This window comes from Leptonotus elevatus, chromosome 16 (genome assembly GCF_054856555.1).
Source record: "Leptonotus elevatus isolate MCC_2025b chromosome 16, RoL_Lele_1.0, whole genome shotgun sequence".
NCBI classification, from domain to species: domain Eukaryota; kingdom Metazoa; phylum Chordata; class Actinopteri; order Syngnathiformes; family Syngnathidae; genus Leptonotus; species Leptonotus elevatus.
Genome location: NC_141254.1, coordinates 18039832 through 18056862, shown reverse-complemented (window position 1 = coordinate 18056862; position 17031 = coordinate 18039832). Strand labels below are relative to the sequence as shown.

General features: G+C 41.0%; 2 protein-coding genes across 3 annotated transcripts; one reads left to right on the top strand and one right to left on the bottom strand.

The window, feature by feature from the left end:
- Window positions 1-21: 21 nt before the first annotated feature.
- smpd1 (sphingomyelin phosphodiesterase 1) lies at window positions 22-5192 on the bottom strand. Its single transcript, XM_086099130.1, has 9 exons — window positions 5010-5192; window positions 4624-4874; window positions 3612-3932; window positions 2319-2599; window positions 2043-2216; window positions 1757-1928; window positions 1574-1650; window positions 1347-1492; window positions 22-761 (listed from the first exon to the last, which is right to left on the bottom strand). The coding sequence occupies exons 2-9, from the start codon at window positions 4852-4854 to the stop codon at window positions 370-372; spliced, it is 1794 nt and encodes a 597-aa protein (XP_085955256.1). The 5' UTR covers window positions 4855-4874; window positions 5010-5192; the 3' UTR covers window positions 22-369.
- Window positions 4804-15997, top strand: LOC147161123 (nectin 1a-like). Of its 2 annotated transcripts, none has more exons than XM_086099132.1 (11): window positions 4804-5211; window positions 6495-6667; window positions 11039-11151; window positions 11782-12040; window positions 12183-12300; window positions 13258-13439; window positions 13906-14023; window positions 14110-14261; window positions 14343-14475; window positions 14742-14805; window positions 15054-15997. In XM_086099132.1, exons 1-11 carry the CDS (start codon window positions 5192-5194, stop codon window positions 15375-15377), a joined length of 1656 nt encoding a protein of 551 aa, XP_085955258.1. In that variant the 5' UTR covers window positions 4804-5191; the 3' UTR covers window positions 15378-15997. The 2 variants fall into 2 exon arrangements, with proteins under 2 accessions (XP_085955258.1, XP_085955257.1); XM_086099131.1 differs by lacking the exon at window positions 4804-5211 and adding an exon at window positions 5731-5808.
- The last annotated feature ends 1034 nt before the right edge of the window (window positions 15998-17031 follow it).

Below are 17031 nucleotides of genomic sequence, written 5' to 3'. Positions count from 1 at the left end.
CACGTTTTACAAAGCCACATGTACCCCAAAATTTTTTATTCACAAATTACTACAATAATTGTATTCACAATTTATACAGGCAATCAACAAGCGACATATTATGCCATGATGTAGATGGAAGTTGTGCATGTCAAATAAAGACCAGCAATACTGTATACATTTTAATGATGTCAACATATCCGGATTTGCTCAAATTAAAGTGCAGACAGTAGAAAATGTCTTGGATTGATTGTGACCAAACATTGTTGCATTTGAAGTAAACAAAAGACATTCTTAGCTGGAAATAAAAACAGAAGCATGGGAACGCCACCCTTGACACCAATTAAACACGCCATGGACATTCCTTTGCAAAAAGTTCCTCACTTCACCCTAACACGGAATTGTTCTCACTTTGACACCATTGAGGAGGTCACACTGCTGCAGCAAGTCGTATCTGCCGCTTTGCAAAAAGCACATGACGGCGGTTTTGCACGTCTCCTTGCACGGCTCGGAAACGTGCCCCTTGTGTCGGAAGTACCAGAACTTCTGGAAGAGGCGGTCGTCCCCGATGAAGCCCCGCACGAGCCCGTCCAAGTCGGAGGGGAAAAGGCTGGAGAGCCCGTAGGCCTCTGTGGCGCGGTACAGCAGAGTCCACTTCGGGTTATTTTGAGACTCTCCCAATTTGTGGTTAGCATCAGTCAAGTTGAGGATGTAGGTCTCGTGGTCCAGAACCAGGCGGGAGCTGCCTTGGTAGTTCCCGTCTACGTAGTAGACGCGGTAACCTGGAAAATGATCAATTAAAATCAAATCAAAATTTAAATCAAATCAATGAACCTGGAAAATTATCAATAAAATCACATTTTAAATCAAATCAATGAACCTGGAAAATGATCAATAAAATTAAATTTTTTAATGTAAATAAGATAAAGTAAATAAAAAAATATATATATATATCAATAAAATTAAAATTGTAATCAAATTAACCTGAAAAATGGTAAGTAAAATTACAAATAAAAATGTAAATAAGATAAAGTAAATTAAAAGAAATCTATCAAATTAATACATCTGAAAAATTATCAATAAAATTAAAATAAATCAATTAGCCTGCAAAAATTATCAATAAAATTTAAAATTTAATCAAATCAATTAACCTGGCAATTTATCAATAAAATTAAAAAAAATTATCAATGAAATGAAACATTTAAATAAATCAATTAACCTGGAAAAATGATCAAAAATCAAAAATCAAATAAATTAACCTGGAAAATGATCAATAAAAGTAAACATTTTATCAAGTTAAATTTTAAATCAAATAAATTAATAAAAAATTCTGTGTATACATAGAATGGACGCTATGACGTGCTCACCTGGGTTTAAATTAATATAGGTGGTCACACTGGGAGAAATGAACGCAACCCCTAGTGGACGAGTCAAAGTCTCCCCGTCATAAAACATCTGGAACTCATCATAGTGCGTATGCCCGAAAAATTGGCCCGTAATGGTACTTTCATATCTGGAAGGGGGTGGAAAAAAACAAAAAACAGTCTTTATTTCTCTCGAGTGTAACATTTCCACTTTTTAAAACTCAATGTACCTGTTGACAATATGATAGTAGTTCCAGCTCCAGCTGCCCAAACATAGACCAGGTGGAATATGACCAATAATATGAACCTGCCCACAGAAAGACAATTACGCTCATAAAGAAACACACATCAACAACTTTGGCCTCATTAAAAAGCAATTCCACACCGTTTACAATTTCCTCGTTCGTGCTCACCTTCTCCCCCTCGTCTTCGCTGGCCTGGAGAATGTGGACCAGCCACTGCAACTGGTTGGCGGGGTCGGTGGAGTTCACCATGAGCCAGAAGTTCTCACGAGCGCAGAAGTTCATGTTGAGGGACACCAGCCTCAGGCCCGGCTGGATCTGCACGGCGTAGAATCCTCCGTATCTGCAATCGCATTCCAAAAATGATGCATTTATTTCTTTTTGACACAACATCGATTTTAAAGAAGCTAATCTAAAGATGGCGACTCCCCAAGTGACATGTTCAAACGCAGCCCACCTCAGAGACTTCAAGGCCTGCTCCGGCAGCCATTTTGACCACTCGTCAGCCATGGTGTCATAGAGCCAGGCGGCGGATCTGTTGCCGTGAACAAAAGGCGGCGGGAAACTGTTCACCGGTGTGCTCTCGTGGTTTCCGATAGCAGGGTAGACCGCCACGTTCGGCCCAAGGTGTCTGAATGGAAGATGGCCAGGTTGTTCAAACGGAGCCAACTGCAACTCATTCACTGCCATTGACGACTATAGACGTCAAAGATCTTAAAAGATTTGAACCCACTTCTGGATGAGCCTGGTGATGACGGTAAGTGCAGACAGCTGCTGTTTTCTGGTCTGAGACCAGACGTTGTGCGCCGGGATGTCCCCCGTCCAGTAGACCCAGTCCCAGGGTCCGGCCCTGGCCACATTTTCCAGGAGGTTTTCAACCGTCCTGAGCGGCAGGTCGCACTTGCTGTATGTTCCCCAGTAGCCCGCCTCCCTGCGCCGCCACTTGGAGGTTCCCGAATCGTTACGGCAGCACAGAGGCTCCTTGCAGTCGGCGGCACTGCCAGTGGCGTACTCCTGTCGGTGAAAATAGACAGTTGATCGTTTGTTTGCAGAAATGATCGGGATTGTCAAGTGACTGCATCAAGTGTAAAGTTGCGCAACTAGGTCATTCTTGTCATCTTCGTCATTTCTGAAAATTTAAATTGTGCGTAAAGTGAGCTGTAAGTTTTGATCTCTGTGAAATTTTGACAAACACGTCACAGACATGTTATTTGAAACAACTGGGAACTGATTAAAAATGACAAAATAAAATGCAAAAAGGTTATTTTTAAGTTAGAATTCTTTCTCTGATTAAAGGCTAAATTGATTGCAGAAGCCAGCAGAGGGTGCTATTGCATTGCTACCTGTCCTACAATATAAGTAAACAGGAAGTCAACATGAGGGGAAAGAAGTTTGTTACAAAACCATTTCAGATGCTTCATTTATTTATGGACTAACTGCATATCTCAATAATGCTCATGGAAAGTGAAGATAATGAATAATATGATGATGATAATGATCCGTAGTTAATGACTTTAATATGCTGATATTACTCAATATAATTCAGTTGGCTGGAGTAGTTTCATTTTGTTTATATCAGAATGAAAAGGTATTTAGATCTGAGCTGGGTTTTCAAATTGCAGTCCCAATCTTTTTTTATGGTACTCTGAGTTCAACATGGCCAAGTTAGCCAGGTCATTTGTAGAGTAGTGGAAATAAAAATATAAATGTCACAATTATATTTGATATGCTGTTTATTAAACAATATTTTACTAAATCAAGTTTTCATATTTTTAAATGGATTTAGTAATTTTAGTAAGCTACTTTTTTTTTTCTTTCTTTTTTTAAATTTCCTTACTTATGCTTGGAAATGCTTTTAAATATGTGAAGCACATTGACTTACCTTGTGCAAAAAATAATAATAATTGAAATTTAAAAAAAATACTCTTACATTTTAATCAACCAATTTTAGGAAGAACGGCTAATTTAACACAATAAATATCACAGTACGGTGGATAATAAAAATGCTCGAATGAAGCAGGCTTACGTTGTCCCAGTGGATGTCTGTGAGAAACAGCACCCTGCTCTTCGGCGAGCCGGGTTTCGGCGGCACAGGCGGCGTAACAGGAGGCTTGGGGTCCTTGGGCAAGGTTATGTTCCACGACGCGTAGATGTCAAACTTGCCGCAGGCGGGCCCCACCAGCAGGCCGCACGCCTCGGACGGCCACAGCAGGGACTCCTGCAAGGCCCGGATGAAGTCGTCCCGGAAAAGCTCGGTGATGTCGCGACACACCTGCTCGTCGGCCAGGTGGAGGCGGATGCAGGCCTCGCCCATGGCGCGCGCCACTCGCTCTTCGTTGATGTCGCTCTGGAAGCCGTTAAATTTTTTTTTAATAAAAAAAGACTTAAGTTAATCAACAAAATACCCTAAAATAAAATATAAAATTGGATACAGTTTTTGCATTACATTGCATGGATTGTGCACGTATACATTATGGATTAGTGTAGGACAGAGTCCACAATTGAGGTCAACTAAAGTGGTCATATGATTCTTGGTGTCAGATATACAAGCCACAAGAAAGACTTCGTACCCTTAAATCAATCGAGATTACAAATTGTTTTTTTTAGGCTACCTATTGACATTGACGGTTGAACCAACAACCACATTTATTATTATTTAAAAAAAACACACACAACATGTCCCCTATTTGGTTTGTACTTGAAAGTGATTTAAGTAATTTCACAGAACTGCAGACTAACCCGCAAACGTCAACAGGACTACTGTGTTTGAAATACACAAGTCCACATTTCCTTGTTTTTGTTCCTCTAATACAGTGTTTCAAAATCGTTGTCGAAACAACAAGCATTCACACTGAAACTGACACATTTAATAGTTGAAAACAAAGGCCTTAATCAGTTTTATAAAGACAACAGGCAAATACACAAGACAATTATTATTATTATCATGTTATCGTGTATTACCATTAGTATTACAAAAGACACAGAATCCACTCAAATAGTCCAAGTATTATTGTATGATCTGCAGTGTCAAGACTTACCAGGAGAGCCACGTCGAGCATGGTGAAGAGGACTTGACACGCGCGGCAGGAGATGCTGGTCCAGTTGAATTTGAACATTGGCAGGCTGAGACGCTCCATTACAAGCTGCGGCTGACCTGAGATCAGCATCGGGTGACACGACGTGTACAAAGGCGGCACGAGCAACAGCGCGCAGGTCAGCAGCCCGAAGGGGAGCTGCGGTAAGGGCAGCCGTGTCGTTGTTCTTCTCATCGTGGAAGTCTTTAAACGTCCTGGCGTGGACAAAACACAAATAACGACAGTGGGTTCGGGGTGACGTTTAAACGTATTCATGTGAGAATACGACTTTCACGGAGGAATGAAATGCCAGGCTGAGAAGGGCAGAGCTAGCAAAGTTTAGCCGGTACCTGAAAGCTAATGCAAGACGAGAGCTTCGTCGTTGACTTGACCCCGGCGATGACTTTGAAGAAGCGTCGAGGCTCGTGGGACGAATGTTGTTCAATCTCGTCCTCCGACCTCCGTGGCCGCGGGTCATCTACGTCCCGCAGAACGACCTATTCTACTTTAAAGGAAGTTACACGATCAGCTGATGAGTCATGTGATTCACGCGTAAGGTTTTCATCAAGGTTTTTGTTGTTGTAGTATTTTTTTTTATATATATAGTGAAAGCGTATTGCATTAACTTGCAAAAACATTGGGGAGGACTTTGTTTGTTTGTTTTTGGAGTATTTTCTCCATGTTTTATTAAATATGTTGATCTGGTGTCCTATTTTTTCCTGTTTTCTGAATATACCCCCACCCCCTGTTTTCTAAATATATATTTTTTCGGAATACATATTTTTTTCTGTTAAAAAAAAAAATCAGTAAAATAGAAAATTAAAGAAAATACCAAAAACAACAACAAAAACAAAGCGCCCCCCCCCCCTTCCTAAAAAAAAATTGTCAGAAAAACATGTGAGGGTTTTTTCCCCAAGTGAATGCAATACGCAATACTTATATATAATGGTGTGTTCTGTGTAAAATCGGGGAAAAAATACAATGATTTGCAAATCCTGAATACTATTCAAAGACAATTAAATTAACGTGCAAGCTGATTTTAAACACTTATTTTTAATGTGAAACCTGCAGCACGTTCCAAGAAAGCTGGGAGAAGAGCAAGAAAATAGGAATGCTTAAAAAATCCCATTTGGAACATAACATCCACAGGTGAGAGGTTTGGGTATAGTAACTTATATAAGAAATGGCCAGTATTAAATTTGTCATGTGATTTGACTGTAAATGTAAAAATATTTTGACTGAAAAAACATGTCGATAAGAAATTATAATATCTGTATCGGTATTGATTAAATATCAGAATTAAATTGCATTGCATCCAAAATGTGTGCCGCCTGCCACAGTGCCACACACCCTTAGTTTTGGCTTTGTCACCATCTAGTGCCATTTTAGAGTGTTACAGAGGGAACACAAAAATGGCAATAACTGCAAAATTGAGAGTTTTTCAGTCGCTGAGGATACCGACCACAGAATGAAGCACGAATAAGTTAATGCGTGAATAGCGAACCGCGAATGGGGTGGAGTTAATTGGAAGCACGTAGTTCCGCCCACTCTAAATTAATTCTATCCTGACTGTTTTTTGTTGTTGTTTTTTTTTTGGGGGGGGGGGGGGGGGTTATTGCACGGTTGTGGCCCCCTGGGCAGTGACAGATAGCTGTCGGTGGGGACTGGGGGAAGGCTATCTGGGAAATAATCTGCCCACGCGTTAAGCTGCTTTATCCCCGCCGAGCCGAGCCGACTGCTGCGCCTCCGGTTCACGGGCAAATCACAACACGAGCGGGGGAAAGAGGGAATCACATCTCATGGTGCGGCTTTGACAAATTGTTTTCCATCTTCAGAGTTGGCTGGAAAAGAGGCTCGACTGGAGCGGCAGGGGCAGAGAAAGTCGCCGCTGAGGCAGACCACAAGTACGCGCTGGGAACTGAACCAAGGAGAGAAACTGGCAAAGGTGGTTTGGGCATGGAACATACGACACTTTGGATATTCTTGATAACTACTTACGTCTTGTCAGGTAAACGTTTTTTTAACTTCAGTTTTGATAACACATTTTGGGCTGCAAAATGGAAATTTCCTGAATTGCTTAGTCACTTTTATATAAACTAAATGAATAATAAAGTTAAATAAATACACACAAAATTAGGTGTATGAGATACAAAAATGGTGGCGTTTATAAAGATCCATCTATCTATCTGTGACCACCTGCTATAGTTAATTTGAAATAGATTTGACAGTTTTTATCATGGTTATGGTTTTCCTATAGCAGTGGTGTCCACACTCGGTCCTCGAGGCTCGTAGTCCTGAGGTTTTGGATGTTTTCCTGCTCCAATGCACCCGCTTCCAATGAACAGATCGTTATCAGGCTTATGCGGAGCTCGCTGATGAGCTTCAGGTGTGTTGGAGAAGGGAAACTTCCAAAAACCCGCAGGACTCCGGCCCGAGTTTGGACACCACTGGCCTGTAGCTCTATAGCTACTGAACATTTATTGTTGTTGTTATTGATTTTATTTATTTATTTTTTACCAAGTTGTAGCGTGTGCGGTTAAAAGTTTCAACGGTCAGGCTTTAAATTGCCTCCGGCCTTCCTGTGTGTGAACAAAATGGATGGACGTATCGAAGTTATGCAAGTTCTTTTGGGGAGAAGAAAAAAAGCTAAAGAAAATACAAAATAATAGTGATATTTTTTCTGAAACTTTAGAGGTGTATTTTTCTAGAGAATTTTAGTCTGATTCACATAAAAAAAAAAAGCAAATTTGGAAGAGTGGAAGAGCATTTAATTGTTCTTCCTGTCACTATACGTCACTGGCATAGATAGATGCGCAAAGTAGTCATTGTAAGACCAATGAATTAAAATGGGATCATTTCCCACGGGCGCGACACACTAATACTGCATGCAGTCAACAAACACTTTTAATGAATGGAGGGATGAGAATCTGCTGTCAGACTTGTGGTGGCATCCCCCCCCAAAAAAGTAGGCTGCTTACGTAATGACAATAGTGGCAGCATACGGATGTGTTGAGCTGCTGCGACATCTGCTCTGATTGCTTGCTTCACTCAAAGCCCTCTCCATGCCATGTGTACATGCCGCTGTGCGAGTGTGCCATGTGTTGAAGGGCAGGGATTAGAACTGCACACGGAGGGTGAGACTGCCAAATCTCACACTACAAACATCTTCACCTGCTTGCTTGGTGCACACTCATGCTCGTTCCCCTCCACGTTCTGTTTTGCCATTTGCCGCTGGAGATTTGACGAGCACATTTCAGCATAATCCACCATTGGATCACCCAGACTAAAATAATCCAGCCCAGCCCTTCTTGACCTCTTTCTCACCCCTTTACGTAGTAGCATTGCAGGCCCATCTTTATGATTGACGATTTATCCGTCTTCCCACTTGTCCTCCCCCTGACGTTTTGTTCCCCACCGTGACTCCTCATCTCCTCTTTCCCTTGCGTCCGTCCGTGTCCCCAAACAGCAGCAAGAGTCATGCTAATCCTGTGAGCTGGCCTCGCTGAACGCGGGCCAAGTGCACACTCCACGCCGCCGTGCAGATTACATACAAACATGCACACGGGCACTCTCAAACAATGACAGATTAAATTATACGTTTGAAAAACCTACATTTCAATCAGTTAAAATGGGAGCATGCCAGGGATGTAATTTCGGAGAGTGGATGCCCACAAATGTGTTTTCATTCTTGTGCTGTTTCTGCGGTGCAATCTGTTGCTTTTAGAGATAAAAACGGGAGTGGAAATCACATGATATCGTGGTGTTCAATGTCACAAATGAACTATAGATTTTAGTTGAATGTGTGTGTCTGTTTATGTTTGTGTGTCAGGTTCCTCCACAGTAAATTCCAGACAAACTCAGCGCGGTAATCCGCAATCAATCACAGATTTGATGGCACGGTGATTAAAGAGTTAATCTGCCCTCGTTCGCTTTTTCTCTCGTTTTCTTGTCAGAGCACATTCTTCTCCTTTTTTCAGTACTAGTATTTAGAAAAAAATATGTTTATATAAATATATTTCAAGGTGTTTGGGATTATCAACAACTGGCCTTGAAGTAAAGACGGTCAGGACTGGTTGAAGGCCAATAGATGTCTGCGCAATTAAAGTTTTCCAAGAGCAAAAAAATTCCCCTCACAGTCTTTCTACAGTAACAATGCATATCGATCTCAGTGTATTAATCACAGCCTGATGCTTTTTAAGACTGATTTTGTTGCAAAATTACAATGGAACTGAGGTTGTACTTAAAGGTTAAATGATCCAAATTGATTTCCGATGCCTTTTTTGTTTATACAACTCGTGTAATCGTGTCGACGTCTATATCGGACTCATTTATAAGGACTCGTTCGCATGCGTGTTACACGTGCAAAAACAAAATTGTCATTGTTGTGTTAAGTTCCCATGCTGCTGCTGTTTTTAGGTCATTGTGGCTCGTGAGGTCATTTCCCATGATCATATACAATGGAAGAATGAATGAATGAATGGACCCAAGAGCAGGAAAGTGAAAAAGAGTGACGTGGGAGTGTGAGAGAGAGGGAGGTGGATCAAGACTCACTGCTCTTCATCTAAACCTCTAATCAGCTCAACTCGACTCACGAGGGAACTTTTAATGTGTGAATGTGGTTGGTTTGTAAACGAGTTGGGGCCATTTAGCGCCCCTTTTTTTTTTTTTTTTTCATTATTCCAACTCCAGAGTCAGCTGCCTGCCAATATATCTGCAATTTCTGCCTGGGGTGTTTCTTTTTGGCTTGACCGTGTACACATCAATAAACCTCCATTAACACAATGGTTAGACTTGCATGCCGAACTATAGCTAATGTGAATATGTTGCTATTTTTTTTTTAGTAATGATGTTAGTATATCATTGTCATCATTATTATTATTCATATTTTTTTCATACACACGCACACACACAAAAATCTGCTTTGCTTTCTATAGAAGTTACTATTAGTGTCAGACTCATGATCCTTAAAGTACACTTTTTGTAAATATTAAACTACAGTAACGACTCAAGTACACTTTTCCCCATGTATTGTAGTTTTTACTAAACTAAGACAAATTTGGTCTCACAGCGTCTTTATTGGACGATCACCTGTGCATAAACAAATGAGCATGTACAACTGCTGCATTCTTGCTGGCTCTGTGCTAATCGGTGCTAGCTAGCAACATTAGCTTAGCCCAAAACGGCTCCAAAATGTCACCTATCAGCGACAACGCGAACCCCAAACCACGCAAGATATCTTTAACAAATGATTTACCAACATAATGACGCGCATCTGCTGTAACATTGAATTTTATTACTTTACTCGTCGCAACTATTCCTACTAAAGAGCGGAGCGGCATACACACCGATTTGACAGCGGAGTGGCCTGGGCTTGCGTCCATCGCATGACGTCACCACGCAGCACGCACGTTGGCTGACGTCGTAACCGTTTACAAATTCATTAGCATCATTCACGTGATTTTTAGTTTGTCTACACGTGCCATGCGATTGGCTGCCGACCAGCTAAATGAGATCCAAGGGTAAATTGCTCTTTTTTGATAACATCTCAACTGATAATCGCTAGTTTGACCCAATAAATATCCACGAGAGACATCAACATTAGTTTATGTAATAACTTTGCACACTAGCAGTAGTTCCTTGAGCTCCAAAACAAACAAAAAAATAACGAAGTGACTACCGTAAGAGCATTATTATTATTTTTTTCATTGTGCCATCCTTGTGCTCAGCTGGGTTGCATTATGAATCAACCTGCAGCCCAGCTGCTTAAAAGTAAGCCCACTCACACACTTACTAGTGTCTGTGACTGTCTGGCCATGTGGCACAAGTAAACACGTGAGTGAAGTGGATTTGTTCCAGAGGATCAGTCAAGTAGTGGCGACAGTACTTTACAAATCACACTTATTTATACCTTTACTGTAATCCCCCACCTTTGACATCAGGTCCTTTCTCATGTTGTTTCACCTTTGACATAAACTGTACTGACCATGTTAATCCCTTTCGCATGCATTGTCTGGAATATTACTGCCATTTTGGTGGAATTTAAATTCATTGTAGTATAAAGCTGCGTGATGTAAAAATATATATTCTTGTGTGATATAAAATCGTTGAGGCGCTCTCCTATCATTTATTGTTATTGTGATATGTGGTATATTGAGTTAGCTGTTTAGCGTCCAAAATGATAACTCACTCACCAGGCATGACAAATCAACCCACATTTAGTCAAACTGTTAGATTAGTGTAACAGTTGGATTAAGTGTAAACTGCTAGCCAGTGGGTTAGCACCCCAGGATATTAGCCTGCTGGTTAGCGTGTTTGGCTCTCAACCTGGGAGAAAATTGCCGTTTACTGTGTGTCCCTCTTTCTTTCTTGTTTTTAATAGGAGGGAATGGCCAAACTGTAGAAATGGACGATGGGAAGTCAGGGTACTTGGGTTCCAAGGTGGATCTCCGCTGTCGGTTCATCAACAGCTCGCCGCCCGTCAAAATCTCACAGGTACTTGTCCACTTCATTAGCCCACCACACTGCAAAAACACTTCAGTTGATATTAATGTTATCTAAAAAAAAATAAAAATAAAAAAGCGATTGTTGTAGTAATTTCTGTTTGTCTGTGTGAGACGAAGAAATAAAGTGAGATTAAGATGTTTTTACAAAGGATTTCTCTCCCTCGCCTCCTTGCCGTCATTCACATCCTAACGGTCTCTAATTTATTATACCTTGACTCGAGAGGTGGAACCGTATCCAAATACCAAAAAGAGCACACACAAGGACACTCAGAATCTAATAAGGCAACCCATTCAGCGCCTTGCTATCTTCTTGTTTAGCATAGCATAGGAGACCGATTTATTACGACTATCACCTTGCCGACTCCCACACAAAACGAGGGAGAGTTGTGCTTATCTCATTTCGAAGGGCAGACGGTAGAAGGTTTCCATTCACGATTGTTTAGTTATAAAAACATTACAAAATTCCCATGACAGAATACCTTCACGGCATACCAAAATGTCCTTGGCCCTCTGCATTTATCTATAGATGATTTCCTTCAACTTTAAGACTCAATTAGAAAAACCCAACGCAGTGTATCACACAATCCCCACCCCTCCCCCCCCTTATGTTCCTTCCCAGGTGACATGGCAGAAACTGGTGAACGGTTCCAAGCAGAACATGGCCATCGCCAACCCATCCCTTGGCGTGTCTGTGGCCCCGCCCTACAAGGACCGCGTCGCCTTCAAGAACGCCGCCGTGAGGCGTCGAACGCCGTCGCTTGAAGACACCACCATCACCTTCTCCTCGCTGCGTCTGTCCGACGAGGCCACCTACATCTGTGAATACACCACCTTCCCCGCGGGCAACAGGGAGAACAAGGTCAACCTGACGGTATATGGTGAGTGACAACTGCCTCCGTATGTACAAAGTAACATCGCCAACTGGCCTGCCATGCGTATGACAACATTTTTTAATTTTTTTTCTGGTAAGCATGAATGCAATATATTTGGTCATATTCTCTTTTTTACCATCATGTTTAGTTCGCCCGACTACTCAGATGAGTCTGTCCACGCCAACACTGGTGGCTCGTGCTTCCAACCTGAAGACGCCAGTGGCGTCGTGCATTTCTGCCAATGGAAAACCACCTGGTGTCATCAGGTATGTGCTGATTTATCACTATTTATTGATATATATATATATATATATATATATATATATATATATATATATATATATATATATATATATATATATATATATATATATATATATATGTGGTTTTTTTTAAAGCTGAATTTGATCGTATATGTTATTAATTAATATATTTAGATGATAAAATGTCTTGAAATGGAGTTAATTTCTATTGTCAGGAACAGGGTTTCTCAATTTTAGAGTAAAGTAATATACTGTATTTATTTTTTTATTTTTTTTAAGGATAAAAGTTGAAAAGATTAAAACTAAAACCTATAGTGTATTTTTTTTCAGTGCGCTTCAAAAATGCTTCAAAAGGAATAAATTATAGTTTATTTTAATAATACCTGAGACCTTACAGAACCATTCCATAAGGGGGCAGTGTGGTGACATCAGGAGTTAACCCAAAACAAGTTCTCTTATTTAGTTTTTGTACCATTACTCCAGATTGTTTTCTTGCTCCTCATTGGGAGAGAGAAAAAAGCCTTATTACAGGACAGACTAAAACTTAAAAAATGTGCTAGCTAGCTAGCTAGTAAACTAGTATTAGCTAGCTTGTGAGCTAATACTAGCTAGCTAAAAACTTAAAAATTAGCTAGCTAGTAAACTAGCATTAGCAATCTTGTTAGCTTGGATTATCTATTTTAAAAATGAGCTGGCTAGTAAACTCGGGTGACCAAACGTGTCCTATTTTGGGAGGCCAGACCATTTTCTTATATCCTGTCCGGGGGTTTTATAAAATCATGAAAATGCCAGGTTGGCATTGCGTGCCTAATAGAAGGTGAAGTACACCGTGTAACTGCGACTGGTACCACAATTTCAAGGCCGGGGCAGGTGTCCTCTTTTTTTGGAAATAGGAATATGGTCACCCCTAAGTAAACTAGTATTAGCTATCTAACACTGGTATGTTTCTCCTGTGGGCAGGTGGGAGACGAGGGTGCCAGGCGAAGTGAGCACCCGCGAATACAGAAACTCAGACGGAACCTTCACCATTCAGAGCGACTACATTCTGGTGCCCAGCAGGGAAACGCACAAGGAGACGCTCACTTGTGTCACCTCGTACAACGACGAGGTGTTCACCGACAGCGTCACCCTTGATATTCAGTGTAAGTCATCCACACTAAAATGTGTGTTTTATGGGTTGTGAAACGGAAACAAATGTGTATTTTATGTTGGTCCTCGCTCTACAAACTTTCAAACATAAATAAACCCCTTAAATGATAGTTTCCTTCTATTAATTTAAAGAAAACACAGTTTATGATCAGTGATGATCGTTCCCCAAAATTTGTTTCAGTGACTCTTTCAATTTAATTGTCATTTCAGTTTCCCGCCCTGCCAATAAATAACAAAAACACAACGACGGCGGTCATTTTTAATTCCAAAATAATTATAACATTCGTGGTTGTGCCGTGATTAATTGAGTGAATCTCAAATTGCAAATATGTGGAGGTTCACCGAAAATCACGTTTCCGTCAATATTCAGCGCAATTGAATTTTTTTCCACCCGGCTCCTTTTGTTGTCACGCTCAAAACGATGTGAACATTTGTTTAATCATCGTGTGTGCACTCCAGATGAGCCCGATGTTCTGGTGGACGGCTACGACGGGAACTGGTACCTGAACAGGGAGAACGTCCAGCTGAGCTGCCAAGCCGACGCCAACCCGGCCGTCTCCCTCTACCAGTGGAAGCTGTGAGCGAAGAGGATTGAAAAAAAAATAGAAAAATAAACATCCCAATAAATCTTTCACTTACAAAATTTCTCCCGGCCTTCTTCAGGATAAATGGCTCCATGCCGAGCAGCGCTGAGATAAGAGACAACGTCCTCATCTTTAAAGGGCTGGTCACGTACGACCTGCAGGGCACTTACGTGTGCGATGCCACGAACAGCATCGGCACCCGATCGGGATTCGTGGAGGTCAGCGTTACAGGTACGAGACCGCTTTGCGTTACCTTTCAAGAACCAAGAGTCGATCTAGACACATGCGCGTCATGTCTGTTTTTCTCTGCAGACAAGCCGCTGCCGCAGATCGCGACGGGTGATGTCATCAGCGTGGTGGCCTTATTGTTGGCGGCGGGCGTGCTGATGGGAATTACCATCACGGTGCTGGTCCTCAAAATCAGAAGCAGAAAGGATAACGCCTCGTATGTACTCTACACACCTTTATGACTGACTTTTGTGATTACAAGTCAAATAAAGACAATTTAATGAGACAACCAGAAGGTTAAAGGTCAAGGACTATAGAAAATGAATGGATGGCATAATTGGGTTGCTGGATCGGAAACTATAGCAAAAAAAAAGAAAAAAAGTTGCACACAAACTAAAATTAAATGTGTACTTTTTTTGGGCAATAACTCAAAATTGTTGTCTATCCAAATTATACTGTTTCTTGTCTTTCTTTTTTCCTCAGAGATGACTCTCCATCAAGGAAACTGTCCCAGCCGATACGCAAAAGGCCTGCGGAAGATATTCAGGTACGTAGAGGGCACTCATTGGTCACAACATTAGGTACACCAATGCTAATGCATCCAGTCATCAAAACTGCAAGCGCAATAATGTTCATTCAAACCATCTAATGAAATTCCACTAGCTCAATGCTAACATATAATGTGGCTAACATAATTTAGCATATAAGGTGCAGTTATTCTAAAACTTTAAACACTTTTCGACGAATGTAATTTGGTGACGGTTCCAAATAAAATCTCTCCTCGTCGTTCCGCAGCATTCGGGACGTTTCTACGAGGAGCTTCCCAACACAGCCGACTACGTGAGCTACAGGCTAGCCTGTAACAAGGAGGACTACCCGGAGCCCTACTCTCCCCCCATTAACCCCCCTCTGTCCTACCTGCCCCAACACCCCTACCACTCTCCACAAGCCGCCGCCGCCACCGCCACAGGCAGCAGCAGCAGCACCAACTCGTCCAAGAACACTTTCTCGCCACCCTCGCACTCCACCGCCATCTTTAAGTACCCCTCAGTACCGGGCCTGACATCTCCTCCCCCCGGGGTGGGGGCGTACACGTTCCCCAAAGAGCAGTATGTGTAAACTGCCGGGGTGTTGCGGTGATCTAAAACGGAACAACACAAACTTTTCTCAAGGAAAAGGAGGAGGATGGAAAACTCTCCTTGGACTACTTGGCAGTTTGTTTCGGGACTGTCTGCATTGCAACTTTCAGACTTTTGCAACACGTTTTCTTCCTTTGTGTCACTTATTTTGTTTCATTATCAATTATTGGAAAGGGAATGTTATTTCAGCCAAGTTACTTCTCTTATATTTACAGCTGTCCATGACAAATTTGAATTTGTAACTGTATATTTTAATACGGTTAACCCTTTTACCAATCCTTTACCTTTTTTTTGTAAGAACCCCCCCCCCCAAAAGCTTTTAAAAAGATGATATTTTGTGATTTATGTTGAATAATTACTGTCGTTATCCTGCACTGTAAACACTGATCATTTCCAACACTGAATCTTAGCATACCTCACCTTTTATTGTTCCATTGATTTGTTGTGTTTGTATTTTGACAAGACATTTTTATTGAATGAGATTTTGTTTTTTGACATTTATAGAAAAATGTGCGTTTGTTGTTTTAGTAGTCATTGACACTGGTTGTTGGATGAACTCTGAATTTTTAGCATTTCAATAAAAAAGGAACAAGAGGCTTCTATCAGCGCTGTGGTCAGTAACTTTTCACAAACCTTAATGGATAAATGGGCAAGTCATATAATATAATATTGCTTTTGTGGAATATAAAATAAACAGCAATATCCATCTATTTTTGTCCATCTCAGGGTGCGGCCATTTTGCCACTTCCTGTCAACTGTAAATGACTTCAAAGTTGCTCTGAGCTCCGGTCAATGACCAATCAAAGTTCAGTTTTCAAACATCACATGACCAAACTCAGAAAACAGGTGAGTCCGTGACATTGGTTACCCGATCCTTGAGCAGCTGTGATGTCATTTTCAGACAGGAAGTGGCAAAATGGCCGCCCCCCTTCAGATGGATAAAAACAGGTATATTACTCATATTACACAAACATATTGTAAAGAATTTTTTTTTGAATTGACTTCTACTTTTAAACATAAAGGATTCAAAAACGGTTTGGTGGCTAAGGCAGGAATTAATCCAAAGGATAATCTTCATTTTGAAGAGACCACTGTTGCTTGTTGTGGAATGCTAAACCGGTAGTAATGCACTCACATCATGACAAAAACGTTCCTGACACAGCTCATGTATTGGATCTAATGATATTGTGCAGTTATGTCTTTAAAAAGAAGAAGAAGTTAATTTAGTTATAACTTGAGCCTTGTCGCAATGGATGTCGTCATTGCCAAGTGATCTGAAACTGATCAGTGGCCTGCGTTCATTTGAGAGACTCATCTCACCTTACCTGCTAATGCTTCCACTTATTAGTCCCCTCCCACTGCTCTCTTCTTCTACTTCAACTCACAAATGACGTTTAAGGATAATTCTTCGCGGCAAGATTAGATAATACGGCAAAATCAACTTTAAATGCTTTAACATTAGAAGGAAAGAACAATTGTGGCTGCTATGGAAAATCGAGCCTAATCCAAATGTCATCAGTTGTGGTTATTTTTGCTCTGTTGTGCCCACACGAGCTCTAAAATAAAAATATGTCAAATTTATTTGTACAATTCCCTCGAGAAGATTAGATCTCATTCAGCAGATTATTCTTGTA

Bases quoted from the DNA above. Each gene is read 5' to 3' on its own strand.
- LOC147161123 (XM_086099131.1), top strand. From the start codon at position 5,771: ATGCTTAAAAAATCCCATTTGGAACATAACATCCACAG. The intron at 14,262-14,342 runs GTACGAGACCGC...TTTTCTCTGCAG, and splicing joins CGTGGAGGTCAGCGTTACAG to ACAAGCCGCTGCCGCAGATC. The intron at 14,476-14,741 runs GTATGTACTCTA...TTTTTTCCTCAG, and splicing joins AGCAGAAAGGATAACGCCTC to AGATGACTCTCCATCAAGGA.
- smpd1 (XM_086099130.1), bottom strand. From the start codon at position 4,854: ATGAGAAGAACAACGACACGGCTGCCCTTACCGCAGCTCCCCTTCGGG. The intron at 3,933-4,623 runs GTAAGTCTTGAC...AACGGCTTCCAG, and splicing joins TGCTCGACGTGGCTCTCCTG to AGCGACATCAACGAAGAGCG. The intron at 762-1,346 runs GTGAGCACGTCA...ATCATTTTCCAG, and splicing joins CTATATTAATTTAAACCCAG to GTTACCGCGTCTACTACGTA.